Source organism: Lissotriton vulgaris, chromosome 3_1 (genome assembly GCF_964263255.1).
Source record: "Lissotriton vulgaris chromosome 3_1, aLisVul1.2, whole genome shotgun sequence".
NCBI classification, from domain to species: domain Eukaryota; kingdom Metazoa; phylum Chordata; class Amphibia; order Caudata; family Salamandridae; genus Lissotriton; species Lissotriton vulgaris.
This window is the reverse complement of record NC_141689.1, coordinates 45,314,533-45,333,408: the sequence shown is the minus strand read 5'-3', so window position 1 is coordinate 45,333,408 and position 18,876 is coordinate 45,314,533. Positions and strand designations below refer to the sequence as shown.

General features: G+C 48.8%; 1 protein-coding gene across 1 annotated transcript in view; it reads left to right on the top strand.

The window, feature by feature from the left end:
• Positions 1-18,513, top strand: part of LOC147725906 (vomeronasal type-2 receptor 26-like) — a 127,211-nt gene extending 108,698 nt beyond the window's left edge. Inside the window, exons 4-5 of the mRNA XM_086963385.1 lie at positions 12,797-12,920; positions 17,588-18,513. Coding sequence (XP_086819511.1) covers positions 12,797-12,920; positions 17,588-18,513 — 1,050 coding nt within the window. The remainder of the gene's footprint in view (positions 1-12,796; positions 12,921-17,587) is intronic.
• Positions 18,514-18,876: the final 363 nt, after the last annotated feature.

Below are 18,876 nucleotides of genomic sequence, written 5' to 3'. Positions count from 1 at the left end.
GTGTGGAGTGCAAAAAAAAAATGGATTTGGGCCCAGATCTTTGGACTGGGGTGAGTGTGTGACATTGATCCACATTCGGTCCATCACCTGTTGTGTTTGCATATTCCACCCTAAGTGCGCTGGGGATGCCCAGACGTGGGTCCCAGGCACTCCACACCACTGGAGTCAAGCTAGCCGGGCTGATGAGAGGTGTTACCTCGAAACCGGTCCGGTCCTCGGATGCTTGATTCCGTTCTGGGAAGGACATGGCTTTTGTAGTTCGGACTGGACTGTTCCCATGGGGCACAGGGTCAGACCTGATTTGCATATCGCCATTGTCTAACCCACGGTGGTGTGGAGTGCAAAAAAACGATGGATTTGGGCCCAGATCTTTGGACTGGGGTGAGTGTGTGACATTGATCCACATTCGGTCCATCACCTGTTGTGTTTGTCGGTTCTACCGAGGCACAAGATGGCTGCCATACAGTAAACTTACAGTAATCTTACAGTAGGCTCCTATAGATATACTTAAGATTTTCTCAGGAACTACTGAACGGATTTACACCATTTAACAAAAAGCGTGATCTGCGAACCGAACTCCTCCTTTTTGCCAAATTTTGTTCAATTCCGTTCAGCCGTTCGGGCTGTAGCCCTGGCTAAAGGTCCTATGGAAAACTGCATGGGGAAAACACGTTTTGGGACCCCCTTTTTTCTCGGCGCCCGCTTCACGAATCACCCCCAAACTTTCGGGGAAGGAGCGGAGCAGGCCATTTTCTTGGAGAAATTCACGTAGATTCGTCCACCGGCGCCAAAGTTATTCCAAATAGAATGTTGCGGATTTCCTATGGAAACTAGGTTTTAACTATAACTACCTACTGGGAACCGCCAGTAGGTGATATATATATATATATATCGCTCCAAAAGTTGTCCACCTTTAAGTAGCACACAATCAGCAGCTTGATTTATGTGTAGGTAAGAACGGGGATCCGCTTGTAGATGCGGCTCCGTAATGGATTTGCCTGACACGTTTCGAAGCTCCATATGCTTCTCTTTAGAGGCCTTAACGGAAGCGGTGTGCGCAATCGCTGACCCACTTCACCATTTTCCATATGACACACCCACCAATCGGAGGCTCAGATGAGACTGTGTATTATGGGAAGTGTAGTGCGGAGAGCACACAATCAAGTCCTGTATGGACCCTGCAAGTGGGCCCGTCCTTGATCCTGTATATGGCGGCTGTTTCACTTTCGTGACCCCCAAGAATTACGGGGTGGTGCATACTCCGCGGCTGGACGGCTGCGTGTTAATTATCGCTCCAAACGTTGTCCACCTTTAAGTAGCACACGACCAGCAGCTTGATTTATGTGTAGGTAAGGACGGGAATCCGCTTGTAGATGCCGCTCCGTAATGGATTTGCCTGACGCGTTTCGAAGTTCCATATGCTTCTCTTTAGAGGCTTTAACGGAAGCGGTGTGCGCAATCGCTGACCCTCTTCACCATTTTCCATATGACACACCCACCAATGGGAGGCTCAGATGAGACTATGTATTATGGGAAGTGTAGTGTAGAGAGCACACAATCAAGTGAATGAACGAATGAATGATTACATGCTCATATAGCGCATGGCTACCCAGAGGCATCCCAGCACTTTAGACCAAGGATAGGCAATCACCACTCAACGAAACAGATAGGTCTTCAACCGTTTCCTGAAGGCAAGATGGTTGGGTTCAAGCCGAATGTTTTCTGGGAGTTGATTCTAGAATATGAAAGAGACACGTTAGTAATAGATTCCTTACCTTAGAATATCCCCAGGCGTCAGACTGGATCCGGAAATTTTTGCGTAGCGGTACCCTTGCACGTCGGTAGGCGTCGTCTGCGGCTCCGCGTCCATCGTCGGCGTCGTGGGCGCCGTGATGACGTCGTCGGAGTACTTAGACGCCGCCTCTGCGTGCTGACGTCAGTTCTTCTTTTTTCCGCGCCAGCAAGCGCAGATCTGGAAAAAGCAGTACTTTAGTCACTTTTTGACTAGACTTTTTTGATTACTTTGATCATTTTGTCTCGAGTCTTACGACTCTGTACAGTGCCGATAGGTATGCCAAGCCTTGTGAGGATTGCGACCGACTGATGTCGGTCACCGACCCTCACCGTCGGTGTCTCCACTGTCTCGGAGTCGACCACGACGACAAGACCTGCCCCGACTGCCGGGCCCTAACTTCGAAAGCAAGGCGGGAGCGGTCCCGCAAGCGACTCGAACTCCGGCAGTCGGCCCCGCGACGCGAGACGTCCCGGTCCCAACGGAGGTCGAAGGACAGGTCGCAGGGTAGGAGCCATCACAGCTCCGAGAGTAGACATCACTCCTCCGGGTCGAAGCCGTCGTCAGGTAAGCACAAGAAGTCGAAGAGACGTCATCGCTCTTCCGACTCACCCCGACGCTCGTTCGACGCGGCCGGGGGTTCGGGTGACACTGCCCACGCGGCTCTGTTGGAGTCGCGGGCGTCGCGGCGTGCTCCACACCCTCCGGTACCTGGGCAGAACGCGACGCCGGGGGAGATCGAGCTCTTCCTCATGGCCATGAGGTCCCTTTCTTCCCCGACGGGCTCCGCGGCGCCTTGGGGCCCAGCGGACCCGTCTGGAGCCCCTAGCGTGTCGGGGGCTTTGGCCCCGACGCCGTCAGGTGCTTCGTCACGACGCCACCGGCGCCTTCGGGTCCGGCGCCGCTGGGCCCCACTGGATCCGCTTCGGGATCTGGGTCATCGCCGGTTGACCTAACGACCTCACCGGCGTCAATCCCTCAGGTGTCACCTCTGGCGCCGTCCTCAGGCGGCGCCGTCCCTGATGCCTCCCTCGCTCCGGTTTCGGCGTCGGAACGGCACCGCTGGGCGCCGCTTTCGACGCCTCTTGGAGAGTTTGGCTTCTATGAACCGGCCCTATCATTTGACAACCCTGATTATCAGGAGATGGGTGATGAGGTGTATTGGGAGGGGTCTGAGGACCCTCTGACACGGGAGTGTCAGTCTCAAGAGGACTGGACAGGTGGACTTGGGGATGCCAGTGGTCTGGACACCTCGCCAGACACTGGCTTTGTCTCGCCTCCTACCGTGGCTACGGAGGAGGGTGCAACCTACAGTGTGGTGTTGATGAGGGCGGCCAAGGCCTTGGGCCTTGAGCTCCCCATCGCGCCGTGAGGACTAACCTCCTCACTGAGGTCCTTAAACCGCAGTCAAGGTCTGCCGAGCCTCTGCTGCCGTTTAATGAGGCCTTGACTGACGTTTTTTTGGGCACTTGGTCCAGGCCCGCTACGGGTTCGCCCATAGATAGGAACGTGGCAAGACGCCACCGCCCGGCCCCGGGCGACCCATGTTTCCTGTCCACCCACCCCACCCCCGAGAGCCTGGTCATCCAGGCTTCAAATTCCCAGACCGCATTCCCGTCGGCTCCACCGGACAGGGAATCCAAGAGGTATGAGCAGTATGGCAAAAAGGTATTCTCCTCCCTTAGTCTGGGACTGCAGTCTTCCAACACCGCATGCCTCTTGGGCCGCTACACCCACTCTCTGTGGGACACGGTTGCAGAATTGCTGCCGGAGTGTCCGTTGGAGGTACGGGTCAAACTCGGCCAAGCCCTTGTGGAGGGCAGGGATGCAGCAAAATATTCTATCCGGTGTGGGCTGGATACCACAGACTCACTGGGCAGAGTGATGGCAACGACGGTGGCGATTCGTCGCCACGCCTGGTTGAGGTCCGCCAACTTTTCAGCCGATGTCCAGAATACACTCATGGGCATGCCGTTTGATGGCCGTCGCCTCTTTGGCGACAAGGCAGACCATGCGCTTGAGCGCTTTAAGGACTCCAGGGCTACGGCCAAGTCCTTGGGCCTCTCGGCCCCACGCCAGCAAACGGGTGCCTTTCGCTCCTTTCGTGGCCAAGGAAGGGGCTCCCCCACACGTGCTGCCAGCCATGCACCGCAGACTAACATCCAGCACGGTGGCGGCCGTGGAAATCGCCGTGGAGGCGGTCGTGGACAATGGCGAGGCCAGTCCACACCTTCCCCCGCAGCATCCGCCTCAAAACCCTCCTAGTCCGTGCTTTCAGGCCCATGTGACACCAGTGGGGGGCAGGGTTCGCCATCACCACTCCCACTGGCGCACTGTCACGTTGGACAGGTGGGTGCTGCAGATCGTCCGAAGGGGCTACGCCCTCCCCTTCGAGGCAACCCCTCAAGCCATGCCACTGCATATCGGGGGATCATTTGCGGCTTCTGCAGGAGGAAGTTTCAGCCCTCTTGGCCAAGGGGGCCATCGAGCGCGTTCCTGGGCCAGAAGTAGGATGTGGTTGCTACTTTCTGGTACCCAAGAAGGGCAAAGGGGGCATATGCCCTATCTTGGACCTACGGAACGTGAACGGCTTCCTCCGGAAGGAGAAGTTCAAAATGCTGACTCTGGCTCAGGTCTTGGCTGCCCTGGACCCAGGAGACTGGATGTTAGCTTATTTCCACATCCCCATCCTGCCGGCCCACCGGCGCCACCTGCGGTTCACGGTAGGCCACGAGCACTTTCAGTTTACCGTGCTTCCCTTCGGCCTTACCAGCGCCCCATGGGTGTTCACGAAAGTGATGGCTGTGGTCGCAGCTCATCTGCGCAGGTTAAGAGTTTCAGTCTTCCCCTACCTCGACGACTGGTTGTTGAAGGCGGGCTCACCCCAAACAGTCGTCAGTCACCTCCAGACGACGGCAGACCTCCTGCACCAGCTGGGGTTCTCCATCAATGTGCTGAAGTCACACCCGTGCCCCTCCCAGAAGCTCCTCTTCATCGGAGCGGTTCCCGATTCGGCGCAGTTTCGGGTTTACCCCCCGAACAGCGGGTTTGAGATATACAGGCTCTGATTCCGATCTTTCAGCCGTTATCCCGAGTCTCGGTCAGGTTGACGCTGCGGCTTCTGGGGCTGATGGCCTCCTGCATCCTTCTGGTGCATCACGCCCGTTGGCGGATGCGGGCTCTGCAGTGGGACCTGAAGTTTCAGTGGTCCCAGCATCAGGGCAACCTGTCCGACCATGTGCTGATCTCGGAGGGCACTGCGAGACAGCTGCAGTGGTGGCTCATGGACCGCGATTGGGTCAGCGGCAGATCCCTCTCCCTTCCCCAACCGGAGCACGTAGTTGTGACGGACGCGTCCCTCCAGGGCTCGGGAGGCCACATGGGAGAGGCGGAGATCAGAGGCCTCTGGTCTCCGGCGGAGTCCCGGTTCCATATCAAACTTATGGAGCTGCGGGCGATTCGTCTAGCACTGAATGCATTCCTCCCCTCTGTCCGGGGGAGTGTAGTGCAGGTGTTCACGGACAACACCACCGCCATGTGGTACTGCAACAAACAGGGCGGAGTGGGGTTGTGGACCCTCTGCCAGGAGGCTCTGCGCCTCTGGCAGTGGCTGGAACAACAGGGTGTGACCCTGGTGGTTCAACACCTGGCAGGTTCTCTTAACGCCAGGGCGGACGAACTCAGCCGCAGGTGCATGATGGATCACGAATGGCATCTGAACTCGGACGTGGCGCGAGGTCTCTTTCTGCAGTGGGGAGAGCCTTGGTTAGATTTATTCGCCACCGAAGAGAACATGCAATGTCATCAGTTCTGCGCGTTGGAATTTCCAAGGCGGCGCTCGCGCAGAGACGCTTTTCGTCGCGAGTGGAGTTGCGGTCTGTTGTACGCCTTTCCGCCTATACCACTTCTGCCCAGAGTGCTGAAGATCAAACGCAACCGGGCCCAAGTCATCCTTGTGGCTCCGGACTGGGCACGAAGGTACTGGTATCCAGAGCTACTCAGTATGTCAGTCGATCCCCCGGTTCGTCTGCCTCTTCGGGAGGACCTTCTGTCGCAGCAACAGGGGACGGTCCTCCACCGAACCTGTGCAGTCTCCATCTCCATGCTTGGAGATTGAGCGGCGACAGTTGAGGTCATTTGACTTGCCTCCCAAAGTCTGTAATATCATTCTGGCAGCCAGGCATCCCTCCACAAAGTCGGTATACGCCTGCAGGTGGAACAGATTTGAGGCATTGAGCACAGCCAAGGCTGTGGATCCTCTCTCTGCCCCTCTTTCTGAGGTTCTTCTCTTCCTTCTTTCTCTTGCCCAGTAGGGCTCTGCTCTGGGCACTATCGAAGGATATCTTTTTGCCCTTTCAGCCTTCCTAAGGCTGCCTGATCAACCGTCTTTGTTCAAGTCCCCTATAGTGAATCGATTTCTGAAAGGCATCACACACACGTTTCCACCTGTTCCCTTCGTGATGCCTCAGTGGGACTTGAACCTGGTTCTTACTTTTCTGATGTGTGCTCCCTTTGAGCCACTTCACAACTGTCCTATCCGCCTTCTTACCCTGAAGACTGCTTTCCTGGTTGCCATCACCTCTGCCAGGAGAGTGAGTGAGCTCCAGGCTCTGTCCTCTAAGCCGCTTTTCCTTTCTGTCCATCCGGACAAGGTTGTGTTGCGGACAAAACCATCTTTCCTGCCCAAGGTAGTCACAGCCTTCCACATCGGGCAGTCCATCACCTTGCCCACCTTCTTTCCGCCTCCGCATCCCTCAAAGGAGGAAGAGCGGCTCCACCATCTGGACCCAAAACGTGCGCTTTCATTCTATTTGGATCGCACACACCAGTTCCGGGTGGATGACCAACTTTTTGTTGGTTACATGGGCGCTAAGAAAGGACGGGCGGTGCACAAGCGGACCATCTCTCGGTGGATCGTGTTGTGCATCCAAGCGTGCTACTCTTTGGCTAAAAGGAACCTCCTGTTGGGCTGAGGGCCCATTCCACTCGGGCCACGGCGACTACTACTGCCCTGGGCCGTGGAGTCCCCTTGCAGGACATTTGTCAGGCAGCTACGTGGGCCTCGCTGCAGACGTTTGCAAGACACTACTGCCTGGACAGCCAAGTCTGGAGAGATGGCTTCTTTGGCCGTTCCGTCCTCCAGGGCTTTCTGGTGTGATTATTGGTTCGCAGACCCTCCACCGGGGTTGGTATTGCTGGGGTATCTATTCTAAGGTAAGGAATCTATCACTAACGTGTCTCTTTCAGATGCACAAGTTACTACTTGTGTAATGATATATCTGTAAGAGACATTAGATAGTGATAGATTCCTTACCGAACCACCCATCCTCCCCGTTCTGCGAACCGATATCTAGGGTTAAGGTCATCCCCTTTCAGGGCCCTAGTTTCAATGGCACCAGTGTTGGTTTTTAACATGGCTTTGCGCTTCTGGCGCGGAAAAGCTGTGTCTAAGAACTGACGTCAGCACGCGGAGGCGGCGTCTAAGTACTCCGACGACGTCATCACGGCGCCCACGACACAGACACGGAGCAGCAGACAACGCCGACCGACGCGCAAGGGTACTGCTATGCAAAAATTTCCAGATCCAGTCTGACGCCTGGGGATATTCTAAGGTAAGGAATCTATCACTAACTAATGTCTCTTACAGATATATCGTTACACAAGTAGTAACTTGTGCGTTTAGCTGCATGAAATGGCAAGTATCGGCCACCCATACGTGTCCGCCTAACCCTGGGAACTGTCAACCGATTGTGATGGTTGGATCTGAGGACTCGAGGAATCTGATGGTGAATAAGCATAGGGCGTAGGATAGCCGGGCCGTTGTCGGTCATTGACTTGTGGATCATACACATGGCCTTGAACCAAACCCTATCCTGCACCGGCAGCCAATGAAGAGTACGCAGAGCAGCCTTTGCTGAACTATTTCTTGGGACATCCGTAAGCAAACGGGCCGCACAGTTCTGGACCGACTGTAGAATTTTCATAGTGCCAAGCAGTGCGCCCAGATAGACCGCAGTAGCGTAATCCAGGCGGAATAAAATAAGTGACTGGACAAGGAGGTGTCTGGCCTCAGACGGAAGAAGGGCCAGAACCTTCCTTAAAAGTCTGAGCAAACCATAACATGTCGCAGCCACCTTGCGCGCCTGCACTCGGAAGCCCAGGGTAGAATCGAGCCAGACACCCAGGCTTTTGATTTGATTTTTCGGAGTAGGAGGGGGGCCAAGACAGTCGAGCCACCAAGGATCGAGATTAATAGGGGCCTTGTAGCCTAACAGCATGATTTCTGTTTTTGAAACATTCAGCTTTAGGAAGGAGGAGTCCATCCATGCAAGAACCTTAGTAAGACAGGGAGACAGCTTGTTTATTCCTGAATCCGCAGCCTCTGCCCTAGCAAGGGAAATGACCAACTGCGTATCATCGGCGTAGGTGACCAACTGAACTCCCCAGGGAAGAACCACATCAGCCAAAGGCCTCATGTAGATATTAAACATGGTAGGGCTCAGCGAGGATCCCTGGGGAATGCCGAATTGCAGGGGAAGTTGTTTAGACCTTGCTTCATCTTCAAAGACTGTAAAGGTTCTATCTGAAAGAAATGACAGCAGCCATTTAAGGGCAGTCCCTGTGACTCCTACCTCCCTCAAGCTTTGTATCATGAGTACGTGATTTACCGTGTCAAAGGCTGCGCTGAGGTCCAACAGGACCACCGCAGCGCAGCCTCTGGCATTCACAATGTTCCTGGCTTTCTCGACTACAGTGACCAAGGCGGTCTCTGTGCCTTGCTTACTTCTAAATCCCGTCTGGGTGGGATGCAAAGCTCCATTGTTCTCAATGAACAATGATAGTGCGCAGTTAACATGTTTCTCAGCAATTTTGCCAAGTCCCAACAGCAGAGACATCAGTCGATAATTTGACCAGTCTTCCGGGTCAAGACTAGGTTTCTTCAAAAGTGCCTTGACTCTGGCCTGTTTCCACAGTGGAGGAACCAAACCCGCAACCAAGGAGGAGTTGATAACGACCCTGATGACTGGGGCAACAGTTGCAGAGACTTGTTTAACTACTGAAGGAGGAGCAGCGTCAGACGGGGAGCCAGATTTAAGATTTCCAAGGAGTCTTTCTACCGTAGCTACATCCAGCAAAGGAAGAGACTCAAGCAATGTTAGGGGTCCAGGCATTGTCAGGGGGAAGGAGGTGCCCTGTATGGACCCTGCAAGTGGGCCCGTCCTTGATCCTGTATACGGCTGCTGTTTCACTTTCGTGACCCCCCAAGAATTACGGGGTGGTGCATACTCCGCGGCTGGACGGCCGCGTGTTAATTATCGCTCCAAAAGTAGTCCACCTTTAAGTAGCACACGACCAGCAGCTTGATTTATGTGTAGGTAAGGACGGGGATCCGCTTGTAGATGCCGCTCCGTAATGGATTTGCCTGGCGCGTTTCGAAGCTCCATATGCTTCTCTTCAGAGGCTTTAACGCAATCGCTGACCCACTTCACCATTTTCCATATGACACACCCACCAATGGGAGGCTCAGATGAGACTGTGTATTATGGGAAGTGTAGTGGAACTGGATGGCTGTGTGTTAATTATCGCTCCAAAAGCCTCCCATTGGGGGGTGTGTCATAGTGAAAATGGTGAAGTGGGTCAGCGATTGCGCACACCACTTCCATTAAAGCCTCTGAAGAGAAGCATATGGAGATTCGAAATGCGTCAGGCAAATCCATTATGGAGTGGCATCTACTAGCAGGTATCCTTCTCCAAATTCACCACCAGCCAGACGTGTGTAGAGCCCACTGTTCCTGAATATGTAGGAGTCATTGGTACTCCCTGGAAATTTAGCCACGATGTCAGTGATGATGCTGTCTGATTCACACCTGCACGTTGATGAAATGCGTGGATTTGCGGTTGTGGTATATGTATTATGTAGTAGCAGGTGGTCAGATGGTATGTGGGTCCCATCAATGAACCCTATTACATGTGGGAACTGTGCTGTTTGGTAGAAATCCAACTTTGTCTTCTGCAGTTCCGCCTGTGTGCTGGGGAAGCGCATCATGGGCCCGATGTAGGTACCAAATACCGGTCGGAAACGGCCGATTTCGGCCGTTTCCGACCGGTATTTGGCCTACTGAGATGTAGGGGACCTTTTTTTGTCCGAATCGGTATTTTACCGATTCGGTAAAATTACCGAATCGCAAAAATACCGAATCGGTAATTTTACCGATTTTTAAAATTTGGGATGTAGGTGGGACTACTTTCAGTCCCACAGGCTCTTCAGATTCGGTATTTCAACACCCAATCCAATTGGGTGTTAAAATACCGAAATCCAGGTGTGCATGCACATGTGTGCATGCACACCTATGCCATGTGACAGACAGACATGCCCTTAGGGCATGTCTGTGTGCCACATGGCTCACATGCCTTTTTTTGGGGTGCTGGAGGGTGTCAAAGTGACACCCCCTGCACCCTTGCACAAATCGGTAATTACCGAATCGGTAATTACCGATTCGGTAATGCCCATTGATTCCTATGGGCTTCAAGGCCCATAGGAAGCAATGGGGGATACCGAATCGGTATTTACAGAATCGGTAAATACCGAATCTTACAGATTCGGTATTTACTGAATCTGAAATACCTACATCTCCCCCCCTCTAATTTACCACTTCATAAATACCGATTCAGTATGATTCCGTATTTATGAAGTGGTAAATGCAGATTTACCTACATCGGGCCCCTGGTGATGCATTCTCTGCATCATGGCATCCAAGAAGGAGTTGAAGAAACGGGACAGGCAACTCTGTGACACACCACCTGCCACAGCTATCACACCCTGGTAACTTCCTGATGGAAGTAGATGCAGGCTACAGAACACCTGCACATGTGTTGGTATGGCGTGGGCCCTTGGTGTCTGATGCTCCAGGAATAGGTACAGGTCCCGTATCAGGTCTAGGATGGTTTGTGGGTGTAGCCTGTACCTCTCATATATTTCTGCCTCAGTCATTTGGAACAGTGTGACACATAGTCCGTATACACGCTCTTCCCGTCTCCAGGCCCTCAGTCATGCTGCTCGCAAACGTAGCCGCCTTGCTATAACGTAGAGGGCCGCCATTGTGTTCACACTGTTGCATTTTGGGGCTGTTTTTATGCAGTGCACCTGATTACCACCTGCTTGGAGTCAGTGGTAATTACCGATTCTTAAATACCGAATTTTGGCAAAATCGGTAATACCGATTTTTGGTACATCGCATTTGCGAGTATTTACCGATTTCTTATTTACCGATTCGGTATTTTAGTGTTTCGGTGTCTGCCAATCGGTAAATAAGGAATCGGTAACTGGTTTCCCTTATTTTTACCGATTCCTTATTATCGATGGCGTTCGGTAATACCTACATCGCACATGGGTAAATAACAGTTGGTAACGCATTTACCGAATTTCAGCGTTACTGACCGGTATTTAGCCACCTACATCTGGCCCTTAGTGTGGCTTAACACCACCTTGTAAATATGCCCCTTTCTGCAACAGTCCTCTGCGGCATTGCCCCAAATTTATAAGGCTAAGGCTAAGGCAGCGCCAAAAGCACATACCATGGAATATCAGGAGTTAGAATGGCGATACGAGGAGAAGTTATTCATTTATCCTTGTTTTTTGCTCTTTCCATGTGTGCTGCATTGTGCAGCACACATAGAAAGAACAAATCACCATTATTGATTAGTCTTGTGCAGGAAGATGTTTCTTCCTGCACATAAACAATTGTCCCTGCAGGGCAGGCACCCTTGCAACATGGCAGCAGAGAAATACAGGGTGCACCATATTCGTGTGAATATAGCTATACCCTGCATTTTAAAAATGTAGCTTAAATTTTGGGCCCCATCAGGGTTACAGAGAGTGTAGAAATGAAACTTTTGAGAGTTTTGCTTCTCTGCAGATCCTCCTGTGAGCCCAGCATTCTTTCATGTGTTCTTTTCTGCTCTTTTATCCTTTCTACGGCTCCAGTACAGGTCTGTGAGATTCTATACTCATTTATTATGGTCACTTTTCTCATCCTATGGTATAGACTCAACTCCATTAATAGTTTCATTTACCTGCTCATCCTGCAGGGTCCGCGCTCTGTCTTCCATTAATAGTTTCTTTTTGCTCCTCCTGCAGCTTTCAGCACTTTGTCTTCCATTAATAGTTTCATTTTGCTCCTCCTGCAAGTTCAGCATTGTGTCTTCTGTTAATAGTTTCTTTTTATTTCTCCTTCAGATCCAATACTGTCTTCCATTAACAGTTTCGGCGGAGCAAACCTGAAATCATATCTATGAGGCCACGCAAATCCACTTTGCGTGGCATTGAATGGCCTCATAGATATGGAATAAGGGAAGGCAGCGCAAATTGCTGCGTTACGTTACTCTGCGCTTGGGAGGCGTTCAATGGGCATTGCGGTAGGTGTTCCCAAGCAACACCTATGGAGTTGATGCTTCCCTAGATTTGCAAGACCATGTAAACCTGGGGATATGCCAAAACCTTACTCCACCCGAGGTGAGGTGTAACGAGGATATATAACCATACATATCCGTGTTTATTCCTTCTGCAGCACACATATTAATAGGAAAACTCCTCGCAGTATTGTTTTTGTGCAGAAAGGTTCCCCTTCCTGCACAAAAACAATCCTTCCAACAACACAGGCACCATTGCACCATGGTGCAAAGGTGCATGCATTGGTGCTAGGCTGCTGAAACTGTGCCAGCACTGGAGAAAAGGACAGGTATTGGATAAATGCAATGCATTCCTGCCCTTTCACTTTCACGTAGGGCAGCAGAGCAAGGTGACTTGCTGTGATGCACTGCCCCAAAAACCCATAAATGAGTCCTGGTGTCTTCCAGGCTCTTGCATCCATCTTCCATTAATAATGTATTTTTGCTCCTCCTGTGGATTCTGTGCTCTGTTGTCCCTTTATTGTTTATTCTTGCTCCTCCTGCAGATTCCATGTTCTATATTCCATTAATAAATTCTATCCGCTCCTCCCGCAGGTTCCGCGCTCCGTCTGCAGTGAGAGTTGCCCTCCTGGATACAGAAAGGCTGCCAGAGAGGGGGAGCCCGTGTGCTGCTTTGACTGTGTTCCATGTTCACACGGAGAGGTCAGCAGTGGCACAGGTCAGTGCTGATTTTTAGAAATTGCACATGTTTACCAAGTGGGTTTAGACACAATGGAGTCTTTTCATAAAGGCATTTCCTGCCATAGGTATTAGCTCAATGGCAAAAATTGGCCAGTTATAATTGCCGGAAATTTATACCAGAGTCCTTGGCATGCGTAAATGCATTCACTCTGCCATGAGCTGGTGAAATTCACAGTAGTAAATCCTACCCATGGGGAGGGGCAGTGGGTGCTGTAAGGCATGGTCTATACATGTGTGTGTATTCCCAAATCCTGATACAACCTCCTCCACCCTGGAAATGGTCGGAGATTTACTCCAGTAAAGGAAAGCACTGGGAAGGGGATGGGATCACCTCCAGATTTGCTTTATGTGGAATTCTACCTTATATAGATTTTGCACAGAGGTAATAGCAGCTTGTAGTGCATGGCAAGGCTTTCCAGGCTTTCCAAGCTTTGAAGGCCGGCCTTAGGCATGGGAAGCTGGGTCCAGGCTTGGGGCACAGCAGGGAGCTGCCAGACTTACTGTCATGCAAGCAACAGCTTGTCCATCCCACTTAATCTCAATCGGGTCCTGTTAAAGACTTTCGGGCATATTAACAAGGGCCGGCGATAAATATCGCAAAGCGCTCTTAGCTCTTGCATATTTATCGCCGGCTATCTCGGGAATTTATCGCCCGGTTAGGGCGTTACCAACAACACGCATCGCTGAGGTGATAAAATTCCAGAGATAGTGTGGATATCGCCCTTTTCAATGGTGGAAAACGGCGATATCCTAGATGATAGGGCCTGTGGTCTTAGCCACACAATCCATCCCCCATGTTAAGTATGCCTTAGTCAGGAATTTACCAGACGTTAAATTCCTGCATTGAGGCATACTTAACGCGATTTAAATAATCGCTACCCTTCCTTGTTAATATCGCAAAGCTGCCTTCGCGATATTTTCCCTGGTTGGTTTCACAGCCACTCCTACTTTGCATCTCATTAGCGATGCAAAGTTAGGCGTGCTGGAAACGGGCGCAAAGTCAGCAAAACACGCAATAGCGTATCTTTGCTGATAAGGCGATAAAATTATTGCCGCTTTTCGGCCGAAAGCGGCCGCAAAAGCGGCGATAATTTATAGCGCCGCCTTGTTAACATGCCCCTTTGTTATTAGTCCTTATTGTACCTCGTTGTAATAGTTAGCGCCCCATCAACATTCTGCCCTCCTCCCAATTGCCTCACACCTCCTGCTGCCACACCACAATGACTCCCACTCCCACAACAAACACATAGGGCCAGATGTAGGTCGCCCAATACCGGTCGGTAATGGCCGAAATTACTGATTTACGGCCGTTACTGACAGGTATTTGGCTTTTGGGATGTAGGTGGCATGATTCCTGGATTCGGTATTTTACCGAATCAGTAATTTAAGGAATCGGTAAATTATCGAATTCTTAACATACCGATTCGGTAAATTACAGAATCCGCAATGTAGGGAGCACTAAAGTTAGTGCATTCCTGAGTTAAGGATTTGTTATTGGCGGTAAATATCGGAAATCTTTGGGAAAGCAAATTTGTGCTTTTCCAAAAGTGCCATGTGGCAGACATACATGCCCTTAGGGCATGTATTTGTGCCACATGTGCACCCATGCACTATTCAGGGGTGCAACAGGGTGTCAATGTGATACCCTGCCACCCTTGAAAATGTTCCCCCTATTACCGATTTGGTATTTACCAAATCGGTAATACTGAATGGCTTCCCATTCATTCCTATGGGCCTCCAGGCCCATAGGAATGAATAGGAATTACTGAATCGGTAAATACCGATTCGTAATTACCGAATCCTACCGATTTGGTAACATTTACTGAATAATTATCTACATCCCATTTACCTATTCTTAAATACTGAATCGGTAAAAATCGGTATATAAGGATAGGTAAATTGAGATTACCTTCTTATGGCCCCAAATGTTTGTTCCACCCAGGGCGAAGTCTCGGTCAATCCGACTTAGGGCCAACTCTGATCAAGAATGCTCAAGGAAAAAGAAAAAAAAAATTATATAACATTGTGGCAGAGATGTAAATATCTGTCTTTTCTAGGATGTTTCTTTCCTTAAAAGATCCAAACAAATTACGTTCTAGCCTTCTTCAAGAGTGGGTTGCTTCTAGGTTTTTCCATCTTCCACAAATACCTAAGTGTGTTCTCAGGGCCATCCTTACCCCTCAGAAGGATCCCATACCTTTCATCAGGCACTTTGATTCACTATGTGTGATCCTCCAATTGACCACAGGTTAATATGAAGTTGAAATGTGGAACAGATTTCTGTTTTAAGAGAAGGGGACCAGTGTGGAAAAGAGTGACATGAACTGTTTGACTCAAAGTAATTGAGGTGCGTTTAATGACAGAGGCCGGTCTTGGGCGTTTCTTTCAATCTAACTCCACATGTAGCCTTTCTCCTTGCAGTCAGTCTGCACTTTTTCATCACACAAAAAAGTTTTGCATTGGAACATTTCCCCCCTTCTCCCACACACATCAAAGATGTTGGTGATCCAGGTCATTATCCTCTCTCGTCTGGACTACCACAACTCTCTTTCTCTGCTAGCCCCAGAGACCACAATAGCAAAATTACAGGTGGTACAGAAATCCGCCGCTGGGATTCTAATCCACCTACCTAGACATCAATCTGCTCAACTAGCTCTCATCTCGCTTCTTTGGCTCTCGGTGGGTGAAAGGATACAATTTAAATCTCTCTGTAGTAGTAGAAAATCTTTATTCGGTTTTACAAAAAAGATAAAAGAACAATGAATATCATATACATATACAATACTTTTCTGTCGTTTATTCATTCGTAATACCAATAAAAACCTATCAGTTAAAATAATAAAAGTATAGACCTAAGAATATAGAATTCTAGCACAAGATGACCAGAGAGATAAGAAGTGAACTAATACAAGGCAACTACTAAAATTCATTCCTACATTAGTACATTGTTTTACTTCATAAGCCCCATATTTTTCTCAGTGGAATTACATGTACAAGATAGCTCAACATAATAAAATAAAGTTCCATTGATTATATAAAATATAAGTAAGGCTCCTGGTTTTCCATTTGTACTGATATTTACAGATAAATACAGACAGAAAAAAAAGTGTTTCCTGTCTCTATTTATTTTTAAAATCTGAAAAACTACAGAAAACTGTGCTTCTGGTGGGTGACTCTTAATGCTGTTTTTTTGTGATTTCTAGGACAACAGCTGGGCATATTGGCAGCATGTGAAGTTAAAAATAGTTTGAGATTTTCCTAACTGCAGGTGTATGGTAACATATATTTGTATTACAATGCTCATAATTACCTTTAGGTGAAGTGTTTTGCTCTATTTAGCTGCTTAAGTTGCTATAATGCAACAGGCAGCAAGTAAGAGTGCATGTTTATCAGTTATATAAATGTGGAAATATACCATTGTATGCCTCCATATATTCTCAAAACACGAAATAAATATGGATAAATATTAATAAGATGGGCAAAAATATATATGGATAAATAATGATAGAAATGTTAAAAAATAATCATAGCATAAAACCGGGAGCCCTAAATATGAGTTACCACAGACCAATGCATCCCGTAATCATTGACGTTATTTTATAAGAATTTTCATCTTCCTGCTTCTTAAACTCCAGTCATGCAGCAAGTATCTAGACAAGGAGAAGACTAACCACTTTGAGCAATCACTTCTGAAGATTCCTATACTATCTTTTACATGATTTGCTGATAGAATGCAACATATTGAGATTAACTAGGTTCTTCTGATCTCCATATACTCAGGACACAAAAACAAGAACTGCTCTTCATTTTCATGGATGGCCAAACACAAATGTGTGAGATATTAATGCCTTTCCATTTACTACTAAATTCCTTAACTGGCAAAATACTGTATCTGAATTTTAGGAACAGGGAATTCACTAACAGAGGTTCTATGATATTCATAAACTCATCTTGATGCATATAAGCCTTAAAAACCAAAAACTTCCTAGTTAGCTCCCTGGTACTTTCATCAATTAGCCATGACTTGTTAATGTGGTCCCAGGATCGCCTTTTTAGCTCAATCATGGGTTTATTTTCAATACTCTCTGGATTGATCCAGAGCTCGCTCATATCCAGTTTAAAAATCCAGCTCTTTATATACTTTAACCATGGGATACTCCCTTTGGCGTCTAGTACCATATCAAGCAATGAATGTCTCAGGGGAAGTGGAGAATTATTTGACCATACTCATATCCAGAAGGCGAGGGGCCTAAAGGCAATCACATGTGGTAAATTTTTTAGGCCCCAAATCCAACCAGATGGGGAGAATATTCCAGAATGTAGAGCCAAGTATCTTAGGGGTCGTCCCTCTGGAATGGGCTGTGTTGTAAAGGTAACCAGCCTCACAGAAACATCTTGTGGAATATGACATGGGAGGGCGTTACACAGTAAGATTGGAATAGCGTGGCAAGAGGCCTCCCGTACAATACAAAGGGTATCTGTCTGCTGCTTATGTGAAGCCAATGTGCTGAAGGTGTTTGCACAAATCATTCCAATATTTGCCATAAGTGAAATGTAATGGTGCTGATGAAAACATTTTTACGAGCTTGACCTTTCATCCCAGCCTTACATTTAACTAATCCTACACTATTCTTTCTTTTACAGCAACTGTCAAATGTTTAAAGTGTCCAGAGAGCCAGTGGCCCAACCATAGACGTGATCAATGTATCCAAAAAGTGTTTGAGTATCTAAGTTATGGCGAAGCTCTGGGACAAACACTCACCATTGCTGCCTCCCTCCTGGCCTTCTTCACTATGTGTGTCTTGGGGATCTTTATCAGGTACAAACACACTCCAATCGTGAAAGCCAACAACCGCGGCCTCAGTTACCTGCTCCTCCTTGCCCTCATATTCTGCTTCCTCTGCTCTTTCCTCTTCATTGGCCAGCCCAGGACAATCACCTGCATGCTTCGACAAACTATCCTTGGAGTTATTTTTTCCATCAGTGTCTCCTGTGTTCTTGCTAAGACTATTCTTGTTGTTCTTGCCTTCAAGGCAACAAATCCCTGTAGTTCTGCGAGGAAGTGGCTTGGACCAAAGACACCAACCTGCATCGTGTTCTTCTGTTCACTGGTCCAGGCTGTTATCTGCAGTGTTTGGCTGGTGAAGTCTCCTCCATTTCCTGAAATGAACATGAAGTCGTACAATGAGAAGATAATCTTTGAGTGTAACGAGGGTGATGCCATCTTCTTCTACTGCATGCTGGGATACATGGGTCTCTTGGCCACAGTCAGCTTTATAGTGGCCTTTCTCGCAAGGAATCTGCCTGGAAGCTTCAATGAGGCAAAGCTGATCACCTTCAGTATGCTGGTGTTTGTCAGTGTGTGGATCTCCTTCATCCCAGCGTATCTGAGCACACGGGGGAAGTACATGGTGGCCGTGGAGGTATTTGCCAACCTGTGCTCCAGTGCTGGGCTGGTCAGCTGTATATTCCTTCCAAAGTGTTATATCATTCTAGTTAGATCTGATCGTAATACCCGAGAACACCTGGTTAGAAAATCACAATTAGTTAATAAAAAAAAAGAATGTTAATGAACAAGAACATTGGTACTGATTTGTTAAACTGCAAGCATCTGAAATTAAAAGAGATAGTTAAAGAAGGGACTTCCACCATGAAATGAAATTCTTTCATGTGGGATAAAGTTGGAATTTTTGTAAACACATGCACGTTCCAGCATTCAAATTCAAGTCTATCATTCTCTTAAGGCTCTTCCATCTTCAACCACTATGCATCTTGTTATTTACACTAACATTGGATACAGATCATTGGGGGTTGTGTCACCTCTATGGCAAACCCACAATGCAAGCTCCATTTTGGCATATACTAAGCCACACAAAGGGGCACATTAACAAGCGGCAGCGATAATTATTGCTGACCGCTATTAGCGTGAGGAA